The sequence below is a fragment of the Chaetodon auriga genome, chromosome 5, assembly GCF_051107435.1.
Source record: "Chaetodon auriga isolate fChaAug3 chromosome 5, fChaAug3.hap1, whole genome shotgun sequence".
Taxonomy (NCBI): Eukaryota; Metazoa; Chordata; class Actinopteri; order Chaetodontiformes; family Chaetodontidae; genus Chaetodon; species Chaetodon auriga.
The window spans coordinates 18,461,820-18,480,000 of record NC_135078.1 but is presented as its reverse complement, the minus strand read 5'-3'; the positions used below and the strand labels follow the sequence as shown (position 1 = coordinate 18,480,000).

Sequence of the window (18,181 nt, the reverse complement as noted above, 5' to 3'; positions counted from 1 at the left end):
CAGACTAATCCATGTTAGTGAGCATACCAAACTCTTTTCTTAATTTAAGAAGGCTGTACCTTGCAATAGGGACCAGAGACCAAGCACAGAAGAGTTCTTATGTAAGAGCATGTTATCGACAGAAATGTATACAACATCAAACCATCATACACAGTGTATAATTAGAATTGTTCTGTATTTGTCCTCATAAAATATCACACAAAACACACCCACACAGAGATGAAGTTGAAATGGGGCAGGGTTTCATACCCTTGGGTACCTTGTCCCATCTCAGATGATGTTTATCTGCTGCCCCCCATTGATCAGTGGATGTATGACACTCTCTGACTCGCCAGAACAATGTTGTCAGTTTGTCATCTGAGTGTGGCATCTAGTGGTCAACATATAGAAACAGGTGAGTCTGACTAAAATAACAAGGAAGAGAAAGTCTGTAGCTTTGTTGAAGAGATAAAGGGTTGTTTTGAACTGGAAAAAAAAAAGAAAGAAAGTATTTTACTTCCCATAAAACTGACAAGTCAAACAAAGGAGAGACCACCACTGCCTGCACTCCACTGGCTGCATTCCTGCCAGGTGTGTTATTGCTGTTGCAGTTTCATGCTATTATGGAATTTGTCATTGTTGATGTTCTTAGGTACTCTGATTTGACAAGTCAAAATGTGGGCTGTGAGAAAAAGTCTATTGAAAGAGATTAGTGACAGCAGAGACTGATTTATAATTTAATATTTGAATACTGAAAATATGGCAGATTGGATGACAAAGATTTAATTATCTTAACAGTGTCGTTTGAGTTATTTTCATTATCTTTCTTCAGCCTTCCAAGACAAATTTGGGATGCAACTGACTTCTGGCTGCCATCAGACTTGTTTTCATTATACATCCACAGATGTGACTGATTAAATTCTTACAGATTCATGGCAGTTTAACCAAATCTGTACTTCTTAAAAAGTGCAGATTTGACAGACATTTTATCTACCTATAATTTGATGTGATTGCACTCTGTGGAAAATCTATAGAACAGCTGGGGTGCTTAAAGATTCCTGTCACTGACACACCACCACTCCAACATCAGAGGATGGAGGAGGAGGAGTTATTTTACTTTCAGATAATAATGTCGGGACACAGTTCACGATCCATACCGACCAGTAAAGGGGACACATCACGTGTCACTCAGTCCTAGAACCTATCTTTGTCTTAATGCATTTACTTACATCGCCTCACAGGTTTCATAAGCGATGTTGGACCGACTCAAGAGCATTAACCTCCTACTCCTACCCCCACAGTGAAAAACACTATTTACCTGACTGTAACATCATACCACCATAATACTTTACAATATTTTGAATAAATATTCATTTAATAAATTACACATGCCTTGGAAGGAAATAGAAGCAATGTACAGCGATTCAGGCTTTTGAACGAATCAAAACAGATTTAAGCCGAAGCGGAAGTAGGCTACAGTGTGTTATCTTGACATACAAGTGAGTTTCCGCCCTATATGTCTATGTTCCGCCCACTCCGTCCTCTGACCAATGAACATAGCCGGCGCAGCATCCTCCAGGGCCGCTGGAGTTCGCGGGAAACCGGCTGTAGTCGCGATATATTAAGCGTATTTGGACTCTGGCCGGAACAACTGCCTTTGATACGAAACCAATGCTTCATTAAACGAACTATTGTAAACTATTACCGTTGAAAACGTAGCAGTGACACCGCTGAAAATCACCGTATTTTTCGTGCTGTCCCGGCTGCACTGCTAACATCCGACGCTAGTTAGCTTGCTAGGTTGTCACGTTGGCTAACGAGAACACTGGTTCATGCGACAGGGCAGAGAAAATACCGCTGGCTGTTAAAAGACAAAGGGCTGACGCAGTCAGGCACGAAACAGACTGTTGAAATGAGCATGTTCAATTTAGACCGTTTTCGTTTTGACAAGAAGGCAGCGACGACAGCGAACAAAGAGCAGGTCGGCTCGAAAAGTCCAGAGTCTGAGAAGGAGAACAAGCCAGGTAAGTAGCAGATGTTACAGCTAGCTTACTGTGATGTTAGCCAGATGTGTCAGGCATGCTATCGGTACCAGTAATAAGTAACATGGTAATTATTAACACGCTCCTTTTTGCTGCAGGTCAGGCTCACTATTTTCCACGTAACAGTGTGGTCGAGGTCCAGGAAACCCACATAATATCTGATGTAAATTTGCATAGAATTTGCAAGGTCCTTATTATTGTCATGGGTTTATGTGCCTGTGTTGTCGCTGGGCAAAGTCAAAAATCACAGCACCTTGAAAGCAGAGTGTAAATAAGCCACCAATAATGTGAAGGTATTTTAGAAATGGTTGTAGGAACCTTGAGGCATTGTCAGTCTGCTGTGTTAGCCCGGTTCTTTTATTGGAAGCCCAAGAACAGACCGGAGAAATCGTCAGTTCACAGCCGATTTATTGAGGTCACAAGTAAAGTATCGCGACCGAATGTAACTGGCCAGTTGTCAAGACGTGGACAGCCAAACTACTGTCCACGTCTTGTCCCTGGAATGTGAGAAGCAACCTGTGTGTGAGTGTTGTTTTGGCTTTCACCAGTCATGCTTTCTCACAGCTCTGAACAGTACAAGGACATTCATCAAGTTACACGAGTGCAGTAAGAAAGTACAGAATAAGAATGCATAAAATCACTAGACAGAGCCAATTCTAACAACTGTGCATCCTTTAAGACCAGGTAAACATTGCTGTCATGACATATAACAATATTATGGCGAGGTCTCACATCTCAGTATATCATCCAGTTGTGGTCCAAGTAGGTCATAAAGAGAAACATATGGGCACGTGGACCAATCCTGCAACTCATACATTCTTCCTGAGCTCACCAGAGATCTCCACCGTCTTTAATTTCTACCTTCAGTGGTCTTTGGAGGATAAAAAGAAGTAGTTTAATTACACTAGAATTTTTCTGACATTGCTTTAGAGTTTGGTTGTGACTTGTGAAGACATGCCCATAATTCTCCAGTGCCAGTCTTCTTGCTGTCATCGCTCCACTTGAAGGATTAGAACGTTGACATGTGCCGTAAAACCAAAGGGGCTGCAAACTTTGCAAATGAACAAGACGATATCATTTTGCCTTCCAGCTCAGATGAAACCCGTCAAAGCCCCACCAAAGTCCCATGCCCGAGGAGTGGTTTTTGAAGAAGTCCTTACTATTGATTTGGAGGAGGATGAGCTCTCTGAAACAAAGACCAAAATATCATTAACCAGGAAATCCAAGTAAGTGTAAACTAAAATAACAACATTTTCACTTTTTTTCTCATTCATGCTCAGTCATAGTGTTTTACAGTCTTGTTGTCCGTCTTTTATAGGAATCCCACAGGAAAATCATCCAAAAATGTGGAAACACATTATACAGATGACGAGGACACCGATTTGGAGGAGAAAGTGAACAGACTACTGGAGATGTTTCCTCAGTTAACAAGGACGGAGCTGCTGGATGTGAGTTGAGACTTTGTTGAGGCTTTGCAGCTTTTAAGCCCAGAATACATAAGCCAGCTATTATTTGGGCTCTGTTCATAAGAAACAATCCCCTTTAATCTCCCAATTTTCCCCGTTCACAGCACCTTGTTCTGTTCTGTTTTCAGGTCATTGGGAGCACGAGCACTTTGGATGGAGCTGTGGCTGCGTGCCTTTTAAAGTTTGGTGATAAAGAAGGTAAGTAATTACTTTTTCATAAGCACATAATGGCAGCCCATGCTCGATTCCACATGAACAAGAAGGAAACACTTTCTTATTGGCCTTCTAGCATAAAGAGGGCTTAGTTTATTGTTGGAGAAAAGTCATCAGCTTCAAACAAAAACCTTGTAAAGTAAGTAAGAAGGAAAAGTTGTTCATTAGATTTTTTCTGTTTATGAAATATTCAACAATGTTGTGCACAAATTTACCTGCCCAGCTGGCTACTTTTCTCGATCAGCTGGCTACCCTTGAAAACAATGGATGTGTTGTCTCCTCAGCCCCAGACCAAGGCAGGAAGAGGAAGCAGGATGGATGCAGCAGTTCTCAGGACAGTGTTGAGATTCAACCCAGCAAGAAGAGGAGGTCCTCAGCGGTAAGATGACGAATGTTTGTAATGGTTTTTAACAATGTTTAGCAAGTTTTAAGATCCACTTTAAGTGTTTTCACAGCCATGTTGCATCTATCCAACACTCATCATCAAGCTCTTTGCACATATTAAGAAACACAAATGATCATTTAACGAAGGCTGATGCACAACAAAGTCCCAAATAAGGATTGTCATATTGATCCTATGTTCATGATTATGTAAACAGTCTACATGACTTTTTTGGCATTCCCTTAAGTGGTTGTTATTGAATTTGAGTGGTAAGGGGTTCTTCCCTCTGAGTTTTGAATCTACCATTCTTGTATTTAAACCAAAAGGCTTCTGGTGAAGAAGATAATGAAGGCAAAGAGCCCAGCTGGGAGAAGCAGGAGGCCATGGTCCGAAAACTCCAGAAAAAGTTTCCTGATCAGGACAAGGAGGTGAAAACACAGACACTCCCTGTCCCTGTCTGTAACACATCAAGCCATTTCATATTTTGATTTTAGTCCGGTGTGATTCTGCCCTCTCAGTCTGTTTGTACACTGGGCATAAAATGATAACTGTACGCTGGCCTGTGAGTTTCTGATGTTTACCTCTCCTCACAGCCTCGTACCTCAAACACCCAGAGGCACATTTAGCTCCCTCCAGCTTTATGACATCTCATGCACTACTTAGCCGTGTATCCATTTAATAGTTTAATACTTTTTTCTTCTTCAGCATGTCATCCGACACTGCCATCATAGGCTTAACTGTGAGCGACTAAATTATTCTGTGAATGAATACATTTGTGAGGAGGGTTTTGATGATGTGATTTGCTGCACCCCTAATCATCCGAACCCCCTTATCAACTGTTCAATCTAGACACTGAGGATGAAACAGTGAACCTTGAATTTCAATTAGTAAGTCCTACTTGTATGACAGGATTTATAGAATATGTGCATTATCTTTTCATTTGAAACTACTGAAGCAGAAACTAATGTTCTGTCTTTGTCCAATGATGCAGCTTTGCAGCTACTTGAAATAATGTTTTACCCTGGAAAATGACTTTAAAGCCATGTCAGGCCACAATGCAAAAAGGAAAACTCCTTCTTCTTGCAGGAGCTGCGGATGGTGCTGCAGGAACACGACTGGAATGTTGAGGACGCTCTGCAGGTTCTGCAGATGTTCTCTGACCAAGGTGAGAACAAAACAGCTGCCAGCTATTCACTGACCTCACGCTCATGTGCGCTTCTTGTTCTTAACTGAATCTGATTTTTTTCTTTTCTGTTGTCAGACAATACCAGCTTCAGCTCACCTGAAACAGAAGAAAAGAAGTCCAGTAAGTTGAAGAGCAAAGACAAGTCGAGCAGGGACCACAGAAAGTCGGAACGCCACAAAGATCACAGAGACAACAAAAAAAGGAAAGATCACAAGGACCGCAGAAATATTAGTGAAACAGAGGAGAGTATAGGTGATTCAGACGCTACAAAGGACAGTGAAGACGATTCAGACTCGGGCAGCAGCGAAGGTTCCAAAAAGAGAAATAGCGCTTCCACTCTGTCCACATGGCTTCAAAAAAGTTCAGATTCAGTGTCCTCATCCTCCTCCGTCAAGAAAACAACTACCTCTTACTCCCTGAAAACGCCCTCCTCCTCCTCCTCCTCCTCTACTGCCCAGATGCTGTCCAGATTTGCCAGTGGGACCAGTATAGCTAAGAAACAGGCAGCAGAGAGCAAAAGGAAGGCGCGTGCCTCAGACGAACATGTCAGCTCTGACGGGGAAAATGATGGTGAAGAGGACACCGTTAGCAGTGAGTTCGAGGACTCTGACGATGAGCTGGACTCTAAAGGTGGCATGACAGAACTGAAGAAGGAGATGATAACGTTCTTCCAAAATGCATCAATTGATGAGCTGTCGCTGATTGCTGGGTGCTCGGTTAAAAAGGCCCAGAAGATTGTGGAACTGAGACCCTTTGATAGCTGGCAAAGCCTGGTGAGAGACTGTGTGTGTGTGTGTGTGTGTGTGTGTGTGTGTGTGTGTGTGTGTGTGTGTGTGTGTGTGTGTGTGTGTGTGTGTGTGTGTGTGTGTGTGTGTGTGTGAACACCTGGAGAATGGCTTTGTGACCTGTGAACTTTCATTCACACTGTGTTTACTGACTGAGCGTGCTAGCAGAACTCTTAACCTCCTGACATACTCATATCATTTTCATTGTCCAAACATCTGTCAACAGAGAGTAAATATTAACAGCAATGGTGCATAATAATTATCAATGACTGTCATGTTGCAATAATAGGGAAATATTTACTGTCTTTGTACTAATCAAACACAGTGAAAGATTGCATTGTTTTTTTATTATGTTTGGTTTTATAAGGTGTTCCTGAAGACAGATTTAACCATTTAAGTCACAGTACAGATGTGTTTGCCCTGATCAGAGATGTACGAAACCTGGTAAGACAGAACCGTCTGCCATTGGATGCAGTGGCACCAGTAAATTCAGTGATGCGTTCGTTGTCAGGTCATGAAGTGACTGTGCAGTAGTGGTCAATGGGTACCGTCAAGATACTTGATTATAGCCACATGTTCTTTCCTCTTCAGGTCGATGTCTTCCATAAGGACAACGGACTGTCCGAGGTCTTGCTGCTGGGCTGCAGAGTCGTCCTCAAAGAGCGGAAGGTTGTTCTGGGGCTCATGTCCAAGTGTGAGACCATTTCCTCAAAAATGGTCAAGCAGGTCACTGAGGTGATGGAGAAGGGCACAGGGTCCATGAAACAGCCCCGTTTACTCAACAGCAAGTGAGTAAAAAGTGTCATATGCACATAATGTAATGGTTAAACTAGTTAAATATAAAAACTTAGTGTTCAGTGACAGAGCAGCTGACTGTGGGTCATGAACCCCCCACCACACAGACACACATACACACTCGAGCTGGACATTCACTCATTTTCCATTCCACTGTCTAAATCTGCTGATTTACATGTGAGCTGCAAATCTGCACTTTTGGAGGCCAACGCAATGAATTTCATCCATCATTACATCTGCGACTGCGCCTGCATTCCCTTTTTGAGATGGTTGAAGTCGGCCCCTCTGACTGTTTGGCTGGGTGTCAACAGTTTTGCATTTTTGTTTCCATAAATGATGCATCGAGACTGTATGGCAGTATGTTTTCATAAAAGTGAGGAATCCGCTTCTTGTTCTCAGGCTGTTATTTGTTGTCTCTCAGGTTCCAGCTCAAGCCCTATCAGCTGATTGGTCTAAAGTGGCTGCTGCTTCTGCATGAGCACAAGCTGAGTGGTATCCTCGCTGATGAAATGGTAAGGCAACCAGCATGGCACCTGTGGGAAGTAAAAGGGTGCTGTACCAACATTTGTGAGGTGTTGATCATGAGCCCAAAGTCAAAAACAAATGAAGGATCCTGAATGTAAACATTTAATAAGCCAAGCAGCACAGCAGGCGCTCACAGCTTGTTTAATTCAGCACTCCATGTGTGATGCTGTGCCGGTATCAGAGTGTTTTTTGTAGATATGTGGCAAACCTGCAGGTGAATAAACAATCAGAAAGCGCAGGAAACAGCAAAGGATATAAAATGTGTTGTTTTAGCCCCGAGACTGTGAGAGAAGTGAGAGCTTTGATTTGTGTAGTTTAGCAAAGCTGCACTGCTTGCAGTGGAAGTCTGTCAGGATTTTTGCTGTTTATACAGGTAGTACGTGATCTGAAACACAGATGTTCAAATGTCTTTTGTTTTCTGTCCACCTGGCTCTTTCTGAAACCCTTTATCTCTTTGTGTTTGATATCTGAGTGTGTCTTTCCATCTCTCCTCTTTAACTCTCCTCTTCACTCCCTCTCTCAGGGTTTGGGGAAGACCATCCAGGCTATAGCATTTCTGTCCCAGCTGTACCAGAATGGAATAGAAGGTCCTCATCTCATCACTGTGCCGTCGTCCACGCTGGGTAACGATCTCCACAAGTCACACACTTTTGCTGCCTTGCTTCATATTATGTCACCTAACAGCATACACTTGGATAGTTACGTTAAGGCTTTGTTTACACATAACATTTTCTCTGTGCTCTGTGAGGCAGATTAAAAATCAGTTGTTTATTAGTGATTTATTTCATACTCTCTTTTTTGTAGATAACTGGGTCAGAGAGCTGAAGCTGTGGTGTCCAAGCCTCAACGTTCTAGTCTATTATGGTAAGACTCCTCGTTCATCTTTTCACGTTGACATGCCGTCTTTCCTTATGTGAACCCTGCAAGTGATCTGGACACCTTAAGTGTTCACTTTCAACCGTGCACAGAGACCGCTGAAGAGGACTCTGTGTACTTTTTGTGCAGAACTGTATCTTAGCTCGTGTTCATGCAACACTGTAGCAAAACCCAGCCAGAAGCTGTGCTGGTATGCGGAATAAGATGAAACATGAACCAGAAAGCCCAAATCAGGAAGACGTATGAAACCCTGAGCCTCCACAGTGCAGTTTGTGTTCCTTTGAAGCAGTGTATTCATCTCTGGGAAGTTATGATGTTGACTCTATACCGGGTTTAGTTCCTGGTGTGTGAACTTATTTCATTGTTCACTGTTAGAACCCTCTGTGACACCATGAACCCCATTTTGTGCCTTCACACTGGCGATTGCTGTGGCTGGAGGCGTTGTGTGTTCAGAACGCCTCGAGGAAGTTTCTGTACATTTGACACAAACATCCACGTGGACTCAAGGATGAATTGATCAGGTTTTGGTGATCAAGGGTCAGTGTGACCTCAGAAAACATTGGGCCATAACTCAAGAATTTGTACTCTGAGTATGACAACATTTCACACAAACGTCTCACAGGATAAAATGATGAAGCGATCACAATTTCTATCCAAAAAAAATCAAGGGTCAACTTCACTGTTACATCAAAAACACTTTTCTGGTCATATTTCACCCATAACTTGGGTGTCCACCTTGAAACTGTGATTGTTTAGATCTTCTGTGCTGCGGTGTGGATTATGTGTGTGAAGCGTCCACATTTTACAATTTGTAGCTTCTTTGCAGCAGCATCCACATTTGAAGCATTTTAGTCAACCACAAGCTCATTGGTTGAGCTGATATTGAGCTTCTGCTGATTGTTGATTGAGTGTTGTTGCACCATGTGATGAAGAGCGTGTACACGAATGTTTTGTGCAGGATCCATGGAGGACCGCCGCTACCTCAGACACGACATCCTCAGTGGAGATGTAGATTTCAACGTCATTGTGACCACGTGAGCAAACGCACAGACACCCTCTGTCACATTTTCCAGAGTATTACAGTCGAGATGCTACAGTCAGCTCCTCGAGCAGCTTGTCAGTAACACCTGAGCACAAAGTAAATGAGTCCTTTTGTTTTATCGTGTCTTGCTTGTGTTTGACTTGTTTCACAGGTATAACTTGGCCATAGGAAACGATTACGACCGCAGCCTTTTCCGCAAGCTGAGTCTGAAGTACGCTGTGTTTGATGAAGGTCACATGTTGAAGAACATGAACTCGCTCCGTTACCGCCACCTTTTGGCTATAAACGTTAGTTCACTGACATTTTGTAATGTATTTTATACTCCCACCACCCCCTCATTTCTGGTGTCTTCATATGTTATGAGAATTCTTTGCCTTTCTATCCTTTCCTGTATATCCAGGAGTACCTCACACAGCAGCTGTCCCTTTCTCTCTCTCTCCCTGCAGGCAGAGCATCGCTTGCTGCTGACAGGAACTCCTTTACAGAACAACCTCTTAGAGCTGATGTCTCTCCTGAATTTCATCATGCCCTCCATGTTCTCCAGCTCCACTACACAGCTCTCCAAAATGTTTTCCATGGTGAGTGAGAGAGTGTGTGTTACTGTGTTTGGACAGATGGCAGCTATGTCATTAGAAACTGGATGGCACCAAATACCTGCATGCGCGATAGGGTTGGTCTGTTTGTTTGTTTGTTTGTTTTTTGTTTTTTTGGGGGGGGGCGGGGGTTGATTGTTGAAACAGTGGAAAGACTAACCAAGACGGTTTTGGTGATTTTTATTTTGTTTCTGTCAAATTTGAATGATGTGTATTTTACAATGAGTTAACACGACAGTTAAGCTCATCTTAGTCCGGTGAAAGAGAGTGACTTCAATTCTGAAGGTGTCTGGTTGTACGAGGTATAAGAGTTTAGTTAAGATTATTTATTTAATAGACTAAAAAGCAAAGAAACATAATGTTGTATGTTATGTGTCAGAAATCCCATGAGGACCAGAGCCGCTTTGAGAGGGATCGTATTGCTCAGGCCAAACTCATCATGAAACCTTTCATTCTCCGAAGAGTCAAGAGCGAGGTGAGATGATCCGTAAAGTTACTCATTTGTGCACTCATGTAAATGTTAGTTAGTTTTGCAGTTTGAAATTTTGAACACTTTAGGTTTTTGCTCGAAAAACCTGCAGTAAAAATATAGGTAAAGTTTTCTTCTTTGGGTTTTAATTAGTTCCCCTGCATCCAACTATGTTAAAAACCCTGATAAATTATAATCCAGTGAACATTTTAATTCAGTCTGTTAATCAAAAGAATTAGGACGACTCTATTAAACTTTATTGCTTCAGCATTTGTCACTTACTGTATGTCGGTATTCTGCAGTTTCACCATTCATCGTTAAATAATGGTCATAATGAGAGTAAGCTAATACAAATCCTGTGTAAGTATTGTAAATGATAATAAAACTAATGGTCATTCCTTTTTTTCCAGGTCCTCAAGCAGCTGCCAGCCAAGGAAGAAAAGGTGGAGTTCTGCTCAATGAGTGAGAAACAGCAAGTTCTCTACCAGACCCTCTTTAAAAAACTCAAGAGTTCCACCAATGGCGAGAGTAAGCCTGATTCACTGCTCCCTGCACCACGCAAATATTTGTACAAATAACTGAAAAAATGCCTGGCTAATATTTCCCCTCATGCCTTCTCGCTGCAGAGCGCGAGTTGTGTAATGTGATGATGCAGTTGCGGAAGATGGCCAACCACCCTCTGCTTCATAGGCAGTACTACACCACAGAAAAGCTCAAAGCCATGAGCAAACTCATGCTCAAGGTCAGTCCGACTTCCTGACTGGCCCTTGTTTGTTTTGTCTGCTGTCTCCGAGCTGTGCCACAAGGCTTAGCTGGCTGATGGCACAAGCATTCAAATGACTTTGCCATCTGAAAGTGTTTGGGTGGTTAAATAAGTATTTCTCTGCCCCCTTGCATTCTTCTTTCTTTCCCTCCGCAGGAGCCAACTCACTTTGATGCAGATGCTGCTCTGATCCAGGAGGACATGGAAGTGATGTCAGACTTTGAGCTGCATCGTCTGTGCCAGCAGTACTCCTCCATCAGCTCCTACCAGCTTGAAACCGATCTCCTGCTTGACTCTGGGAAATTCCGCCACCTCACAGAGCTGCTGGCCTCGCTTAAAAACAAGGTAAAAACAAATGGGCAGATGGGTGTGGTACGTGCAGGAGGGAGCATGTGCAGTCTTGTTTTTATGCCCAGCAATCCCTCATGTAGCATCGCTTTTTCCCTTTAATCCTGCAGGGAGACCGAGTGGTATTATTCAGTCAGTTCACCATGATGCTGGACATTGTGGAAGTGCTGCTGAAACATCTTAAGCATCGTTACGTCAGACTGGATGGATCCACACCCATAGCTGACAGGTCAGTGTTGTACTGAACATTTAACTCACATCAGTGGTAGCCAGTAAGGCAGAATCATGAAGCATTTAATGTTAATGAAATCTTGTCAGTCATCTCTCCTGCAGACAGTACACTTTTTCTTATTTCACTGCCTCACATGTAATATCTAAAATGATTTCTTTGTCCTGCAGGATCGTGCTGATTGATGAGTTCAACACAGATCCTGATATATTTGTGTTCCTGTTGTCAACGCGTGCTGGTGGCCTGGGCATCAACCTCACCTCTGCTAATGTTGTCATCCTCCATGACATAGACTGCAATCCCTACAATGACAAGCAGGCCGAGGACAGATGTCACCGTGTAGGCCAGACCAGGTAAGATGGAATCTGCAGATAATCGTCTGATTTTATGGGAAGAGTCGTGAAATTTACTCCTATTACGTCAGCAATTGGAAAGCATTTCTGCAATATGCGGGCAGATTCTCGTGAGATTCATTAGGTATTAATTGCACTTACAGGACCTCCACAGGCAAACATTTTCCTTTCAGAACTGGGTTTAATGTGGTGATTCACTGTAGTGACTAATAAACCTCACTGTGGGTGTCAGGACCGTACAGGTGATTAAGCTGATCAGTAAGGACAGCATAGAGGACTGCATACTGCAGCTGAGCCAGAAGAAACTAAAACTGGAGCAGGACATGACCGCTGCTGAACAGGGTAAGGACATGTGCGCGCACACACACACACACACACACACACACACACCTGAATGACTGCATGCACACTATTTCTGTAATAAATACATGAAATTGATTGAATTTTACTAGGTATAGTATATATCACGAATAGTAGTGGTGATTTCTTTAGTGTTTGTTATAGAACAGTAAATATTCACCTACTTCAAGTTGCTTCTCAAATAACTTTAACAAATAAATGATGAAGAGTTCATCAGTAACAGAGGAGATCAAGCAGATTTCAGAATCGCTGTGCTACATCCTCACTCTGCAGAGATGGTAGTAATGAAATACTTTCCCTAACCCCGAAGCAAGTATTGGTTGCTTGAACATGTAAGATCTGAGTAAAGTCCCAGCATCTTCCTGTGCACATACAGTGTGAATAAGTACAATAATCAGGTCAGGATGAACACACAGACATGCAGTGGATGTTGTGTATACATACATATGAATACTAAAATTACAATGTGGAGTAACAATTCACAAAATTAGGTAAATAAAGTACAAATATTTATGGAGAAGAGGAGACATAAACAAGCCTCCAGGTGCCGCCGAGCACTGGTGTAGAACTACAACAACAGATCCAAATCTTGAGGGCAGTGACTAATGCTGCATCACTATTGTTAGTCATATTTCCTGTCACACAATATTTGAACCAGCTGACTTGCATTTGCCCTAACTTTCTGAATTATATGCGAATGAAAAAAAATTAAAACTAAAACGTAATATGTTCTTTAGGTGATGAGGGGACTATACCTGAAGATATGGCATCTTTGCTCAAAGCCTCACTGGGACTGTGACACACAAACAAGTGAAAGTTGAGACTGCACAAATATGTTTCTAATGGCATTCCTGTGATTCTGGGCAGACTTGAGTGTTCTGACTGAACACACACTTTAGTGTCTATACTAGAAAACTACTGAGAACCATATGCTGCCATGAAAAAGAGTTCTGATGGTGAGATCTGATTTACTGTGTAGCGTGGTAGCTGTGCCTGAAACACTATTTTTACACGTGCACAGTTTTTGCTCCTACTTTGACTATGAGACCCGTAAATAGACCCAAAACAAAGATTTTGCCTTTCTGAATATTATGCACTCCACATGTTATGTGAGGGTCTCAGGCTGCAGAAGCTTGGAAGAAAGTGGCGTTGAGAAGTTCAGACCAAACCGTCAGGAATGCAGCATGTGTATGAGTGCACTATCAAATGTGGTTTACTGAACAGAAGTATCATCATTTCAGCTTATATGACCCACGCAGTCTTATGTTACTCACATTCAGTTAAAGGTACTGTATGCTGGTCAGGAAAGTGAATTACTGGCAGTCTTTGACCAATGAAATATTCCAAATTCTAGTCAGGAAGTACTGCTTTTCTGCAGAGGATGTGCGTGCAGAATGCAGCCACCATCCCTCATAACAGGACGTGTTGGATCGTGCCATTTTCTTTTTTCTTTTTTTTTAAGTGATCCACAGCAGTATTTGAATGGCAAGTAGGACAACTGCACAGAAAATGTTGCTATTCACATTGATTTCCTTTGCTGCCATGTCTGATCAAACCTTTTTGACAGTTGAGGTTGCATCAAAAAGTAAGCCAAGTATCTGGAAAATTGTACTGTCACTGTCAGTGTAATGTGTTGAGTTTCATCCTGATCTCATATTTTAAGTCAACTTTTCAGCAAAGGCAGACTGACTGAACTTTTTTGGACTGAATATAAGATGGTTGTGTGGATGTAGTTGATGCGTTTAATACATAAATACTCCAGATTTTCTAGTGCATAAAGCTAGAAGAACTAAAACAAAAATATAAAATAGAATGTCTTTAATAAGTATGGTGCTTGAACTGTTTCTTACTACTCCGTTAAACATCTTAAGCCAAGCGACACCATGAGGATGATGATTTGAGGAAGTAGCTGCTGCATTTATGTACTGTGTAAAGTGGCTGATGTGTTGTAAGTGTACAAGTGTTACTGTAAAAGCTTTTATGAAGTTATTTGTATGTTTTTAAGGTTCCTGTTTGAACTGAATAAAAATAATTGGAATAAAGGTTTGTGTGGTCATGCCTACAGCCATCCATCCATGGTGTGTAGCCCCTGTTAATGCTTTATCAATATACGCCATTGCATCAGTCATAAGCCAACTCAAGGTGGTAGACAGCAGTAAATATCCCAAATCAAAATCCCTTCATCTTGGTGTGTACAATGGATGCACAAGGGTTTTCACCACTCACAGTGGTGAGTAAAAATTGTTTAATATTGAGACATTACAAACATTAGAAGACAACTAATGACATTTTTTTGGATGGACTCTGACAGAATTTTTCCATTATAAAATTGTGATACAAAATGGGAGCGAGTTTGTTTGGCAATCACTATGCTGACTAATCTTTCCGGTTAAAATGAGAAAAAATATAATACTTGAAAGTTCCACATTATGTACGAAAAATGTGCTAAAATCTACAGTTACCCATTGTAATCTAATACTTTACTCTGCACTGGGGGAGTATCGTCCACACCTGAATCCTGTCAAGTGAGCATCGCATTTGATGGAGTAGGTGAAGTAGAGAACTCCTTTTTTCAGCTGACAGCTGAGAGAGCGAATTCCTCGCTCAGGAAAGACAACACATCTACCCGCTACGTCATTGTAAAAAACATCTCGATCCCAGACTTCAAACCTCAACTCCTGACCCACTTCCACTGATCCAAAGTCATAAGTGGCATTCCACACTGGGTCATTGTTGTCCATCACCGTCTCCGTCTCCTCGTACATGCCATTGTAGAAGATCTTGACGTAGGCATCAGTTTTTGTGAAAGTGTCTGCCCTCAGACCTGCTGCTCTGTGGATCACCAGTCTGAGAGTTCCTCTGCCAGCCCTTAGAGGACAACAGTTGTGATCCAGATTGGGAGTTGGGGAGCAGTTCTTGAAACCAAAGTGGTCCTCCTTCAGCTGGTTATCTTTAATATACTCTGTGACAATGCTTCTCAGATTAGCACTGATCTGTGAGTCCTCCACCAGATGATGCAGTGGGAAGATGGCGTAAGAAACCACATCAGGGTTGTCATGGAGGCTGTTCATCCAGCTGTGGTACGCCTCAGATGGGTCCTGTTGGTAGAGGATGTCAGGGAAGTACCTCTCTCCTCCGATAACCTCAGTTTTATGGGTCATGAAGCCTTGGTAGAAGCCCATGGTCATGTTACCTTTCAGGAGGTTGTCGCACTTGTTGGAGAAGGACACGTTGGCAGGGATGAAACCAAGAGCCATTCGGAGTTCAACATTCAGGCAGTTTTTGACCTGGGACTCTGAGAAGCCCTTCAGTGTGGCCAGGCAGGTCCTGAAGGCAGTGATTCGTCTCACCTTCCCACCAAGCTGGACCTAGGAGAGATCAACAAATAATGAAATGAAGGCTGATGGCCTTTTGGCATAGTGAGAAGTTTCATCATAATTCCTACTTCCTAAGTACTACAGTATGAAAGGCTGGAAAAGTACACTGTATCAAGCATCTTACCTGGTGTATATAGTGTGTTCCATAGGTGTCTATCAGCCGTCTATACAGAGCTCTGTCCTGGCTTGTATTTATTCTCTGTGGGAGTCTCTTCAGATGTTTTGTGAACTCTGCACTCAGCTGGGGATGATCAGCCAGCCTGTAGCTAAAATGAACAAAAGGCATGTGGAGTTCAACCATAACACAATGAGACCATAATCTTGACTCTCATGTGACAAACACTTGAGCTCAAACTGTTGCAACCTTGCAAAAGAAAAAAAAATTGTGTACCATTTGTTCCTGAATTCAAGTGTTTTCTTAAACAACCCCATTTTGTAAGTCGTTGACCTATATATGATAATAACATATTTGCCTTCTTTACATGCAGGACTAGTCCCACTCCTCTTTACCTGTAGTAGGTGCAACTGATTTCATGGATGGCAAAAGTGGCCTTGTCTACACTGTGCTGTGATCGGGCAAACTTTGCCAAGTCTGAGCGGCTTCCTCCCAGCAGTACCTTGCCGACATCATCTAAACTCAAACCCATGTTCCAGTTGTTGTTAACCAGGGAGTTAGTGCTGCGCAACAGGGAGTCCACAGAGTGGTGGAGGGCACTGGAAAGCTGCTTGCTGCAGCGGCTGAAGGGACGCCAGTCGAGCACTGCTGCAGGCAGCCTCTGAATCTGAGGAGGTGAGAAAAGGCAGGATGTGGAGTAGGATGCAGGTGGAGGGAAAAAATGGTTAAAGGAAGTGTGGAATAGAACAAGAAGGAAAAACAGAACAGGAGGAACAACAAAGAAGAAGCGGTTTGGATGGAATTGAGTGAAGTAATTTTCAATTGAAGACCATGGAAAAAGAGTTTTACAGTTTTCACCTGTCCTTGTTGGAAGCGGTTTGGACACAGTGTGCAGGTGTGGTTGTCAACCAGCTGACCTTTGACGTTGATGACATATGCCCCTGTTCGACGCATCCGCACCACATCAAAACCCTCCCCTGCCAGGTTGTGGCCAGGGACAAAAGGGGCTTTTTCACACTCAGACCCTGACCCAGTGCGACAGCCCTGGACCCCGCAGACCTCCAACAAGACCAATGAAGCCAGTGTAAACACGGCAAAGTTGCCCCATGGGTATCCTGCTGCTGGCATGGTTATCTGAATGTAACAACATGCGGAGGGGGGGAAGTCAGTATCCGAAAGTCTATATTTTAAGGATTTCCTCTTTGCTGGTAGCAAATAATAACAAATGAATTATGTCTGTTATACAGTAAATGTAGATGGGCTCTTAATCCTCTCTGCTTAATAAACTGGAGTAATCCTGCCACAGATGTTGTGTCAACTCTAAAAACGTGCACAACAGACAGATACAAGACAACACACAGTCTTACCTCGGACTGTGTTTTATCCACCGGCCCTCAGATTGTGTCCCCGTCCTCCTTTAGAAGTTGTCAGACTGTCTCTTCCTTAGCCTAATGAAATTCCTCTCCAGATTTTAACAGCCAAGAAAAACACATTTGTTGTGTCTCGCTGTCTTTGCTAGCCCCATCGATGGCACAGCTCACTGTAAACAATGAACTGTGAACTGACTAAAGTCTTGATCCTGGTGGAAATGAAATCACGGTTGAAAGAGCTTTGGCTTTGCTTGCAAGCTGTGCTGAAAGCCTGCTGCTGGGTGCACCGTTTTTGTCCGTCTTCCGCCTTATGAAAAAGACCGAGGGAGTTCCTCTGCCTCAGGGCTATGTATCTCTCTGTCTGTCCCTCTTCCACTCTCTCTCTCTCTCTCTCTCTCTCTCTCTCTCTCTCTCTCTCTCTCTCTCTCTTCCCCTCCCTCCCCAAAGGCCTTAGCAATTTCCTCAGCATGAGTGGGTTTTGACGTTCATGACCCAGCTCTATGAATCCTTTCACAGCTGTGTATGTTTATGTGCACGTGCATGTGTGGGGGAGGGAGATTGTATTGTCACGAGAGGAGAGATGCACCCTTTACTGGAAATGGCCATATGTATGTGTATGTACGTGCATGTGAGTATACAGTACATGTGTGAAGTGTATGTGTGTCTGTTAGAGTGGGTGTGAGTTTTTATAGTGTCTGAGCCGGCCTGTCTGTGTACTGATAACCTTACCAACCACATGACATCAGCTTTGCCATTGTCTATTTATGGATGTGGGTGGAATGTTGGTGGTTTTCTCTCTGAAGTCTCTGCACTCTGCACAGAGTTTCTTTCAACATGAGACAGAGGAAAATTTGTTTTCTGGCCCAGATTTGACATTTTGGTTAGAGAACTGATATGTGCTCTGGTGCCACGT

General features: G+C 42.8%; 2 protein-coding genes across 2 annotated transcripts; one reads left to right on the top strand and one right to left on the bottom strand.

Moving 5' to 3' along the window:
* Positions 1-1,524: 1,524 nt before the first annotated feature.
* smarcad1a (SNF2 related chromatin remodeling ATPase with DExD box 1a) lies at positions 1,525-14,442 on the top strand. Its single transcript, XM_076731317.1, has 23 exons — positions 1,525-2,003; positions 3,112-3,247; positions 3,340-3,469; positions 3,616-3,685; positions 3,985-4,079; positions 4,409-4,510; positions 5,169-5,247; positions 5,344-6,041; positions 6,645-6,841; positions 7,270-7,360; positions 7,897-7,996; positions 8,178-8,237; positions 9,208-9,283; positions 9,443-9,578; positions 9,738-9,869; positions 10,264-10,359; positions 10,764-10,881; positions 10,980-11,095; positions 11,273-11,461; positions 11,575-11,693; positions 11,864-12,046; positions 12,279-12,388; positions 13,144-14,442. Exons 1-23 carry the CDS (start codon positions 1,892-1,894, stop codon positions 13,203-13,205), a joined length of 3,207 nt encoding a protein of 1,068 aa, XP_076587432.1. The 5' UTR covers positions 1,525-1,891; the 3' UTR covers positions 13,206-14,442.
* A 188-nt stretch (positions 14,443-14,630) lies between these two features.
* prf1.5 (perforin 1.5) lies at positions 14,631-17,506 on the bottom strand. The gene is made up of 5 exons (XM_076731318.1): positions 17,266-17,506; positions 16,757-17,032; positions 16,294-16,565; positions 15,908-16,049; positions 14,631-15,774 (listed from the first exon to the last, which is right to left on the bottom strand). Exons 2-5 carry the CDS (start codon positions 17,024-17,026, stop codon positions 14,887-14,889), a joined length of 1,572 nt encoding a protein of 523 aa, XP_076587433.1. The 5' UTR covers positions 17,027-17,032; positions 17,266-17,506; the 3' UTR covers positions 14,631-14,886.
* Between the last annotated feature and the right edge of the window lie 675 nt (positions 17,507-18,181).

Excerpts from the sequence above, each read along its gene's own strand:
- smarcad1a (XM_076731317.1), top strand. The coding sequence starts at position 1,892 with ATGAGCATGTTCAATTTAGACCGTTTTCGTTTTGACAAGAAGGCAGCG. Across the intron at positions 3,686-3,984 it reads AAAGTTTGGTGATAAAGAAG|CCCCAGACCAAGGCAGGAAG; the intron begins GTAAGTAATTAC and ends TTGTCTCCTCAG. Across the intron at positions 11,462-11,574 it reads TGGCCTCGCTTAAAAACAAG|GGAGACCGAGTGGTATTATT; the intron begins GTAAAAACAAAT and ends TTAATCCTGCAG.
- prf1.5 (XM_076731318.1), bottom strand. The coding sequence starts at position 17,026 with ATGCCAGCAGCAGGATACCCATGGGGCAACTTTGCCGTGTTTACACTG. Across the intron at positions 16,050-16,293 it reads ATCAGTTGCACCTACTACAG|CTACAGGCTGGCTGATCATC; the intron begins GTAAAGAGGAGT and ends TGTTCATTTTAG. Across the intron at positions 15,775-15,907 it reads GAACACACTATATACACCAG|GTCCAGCTTGGTGGGAAGGT; the intron begins GTAAGATGCTTG and ends GATCTCTCCTAG.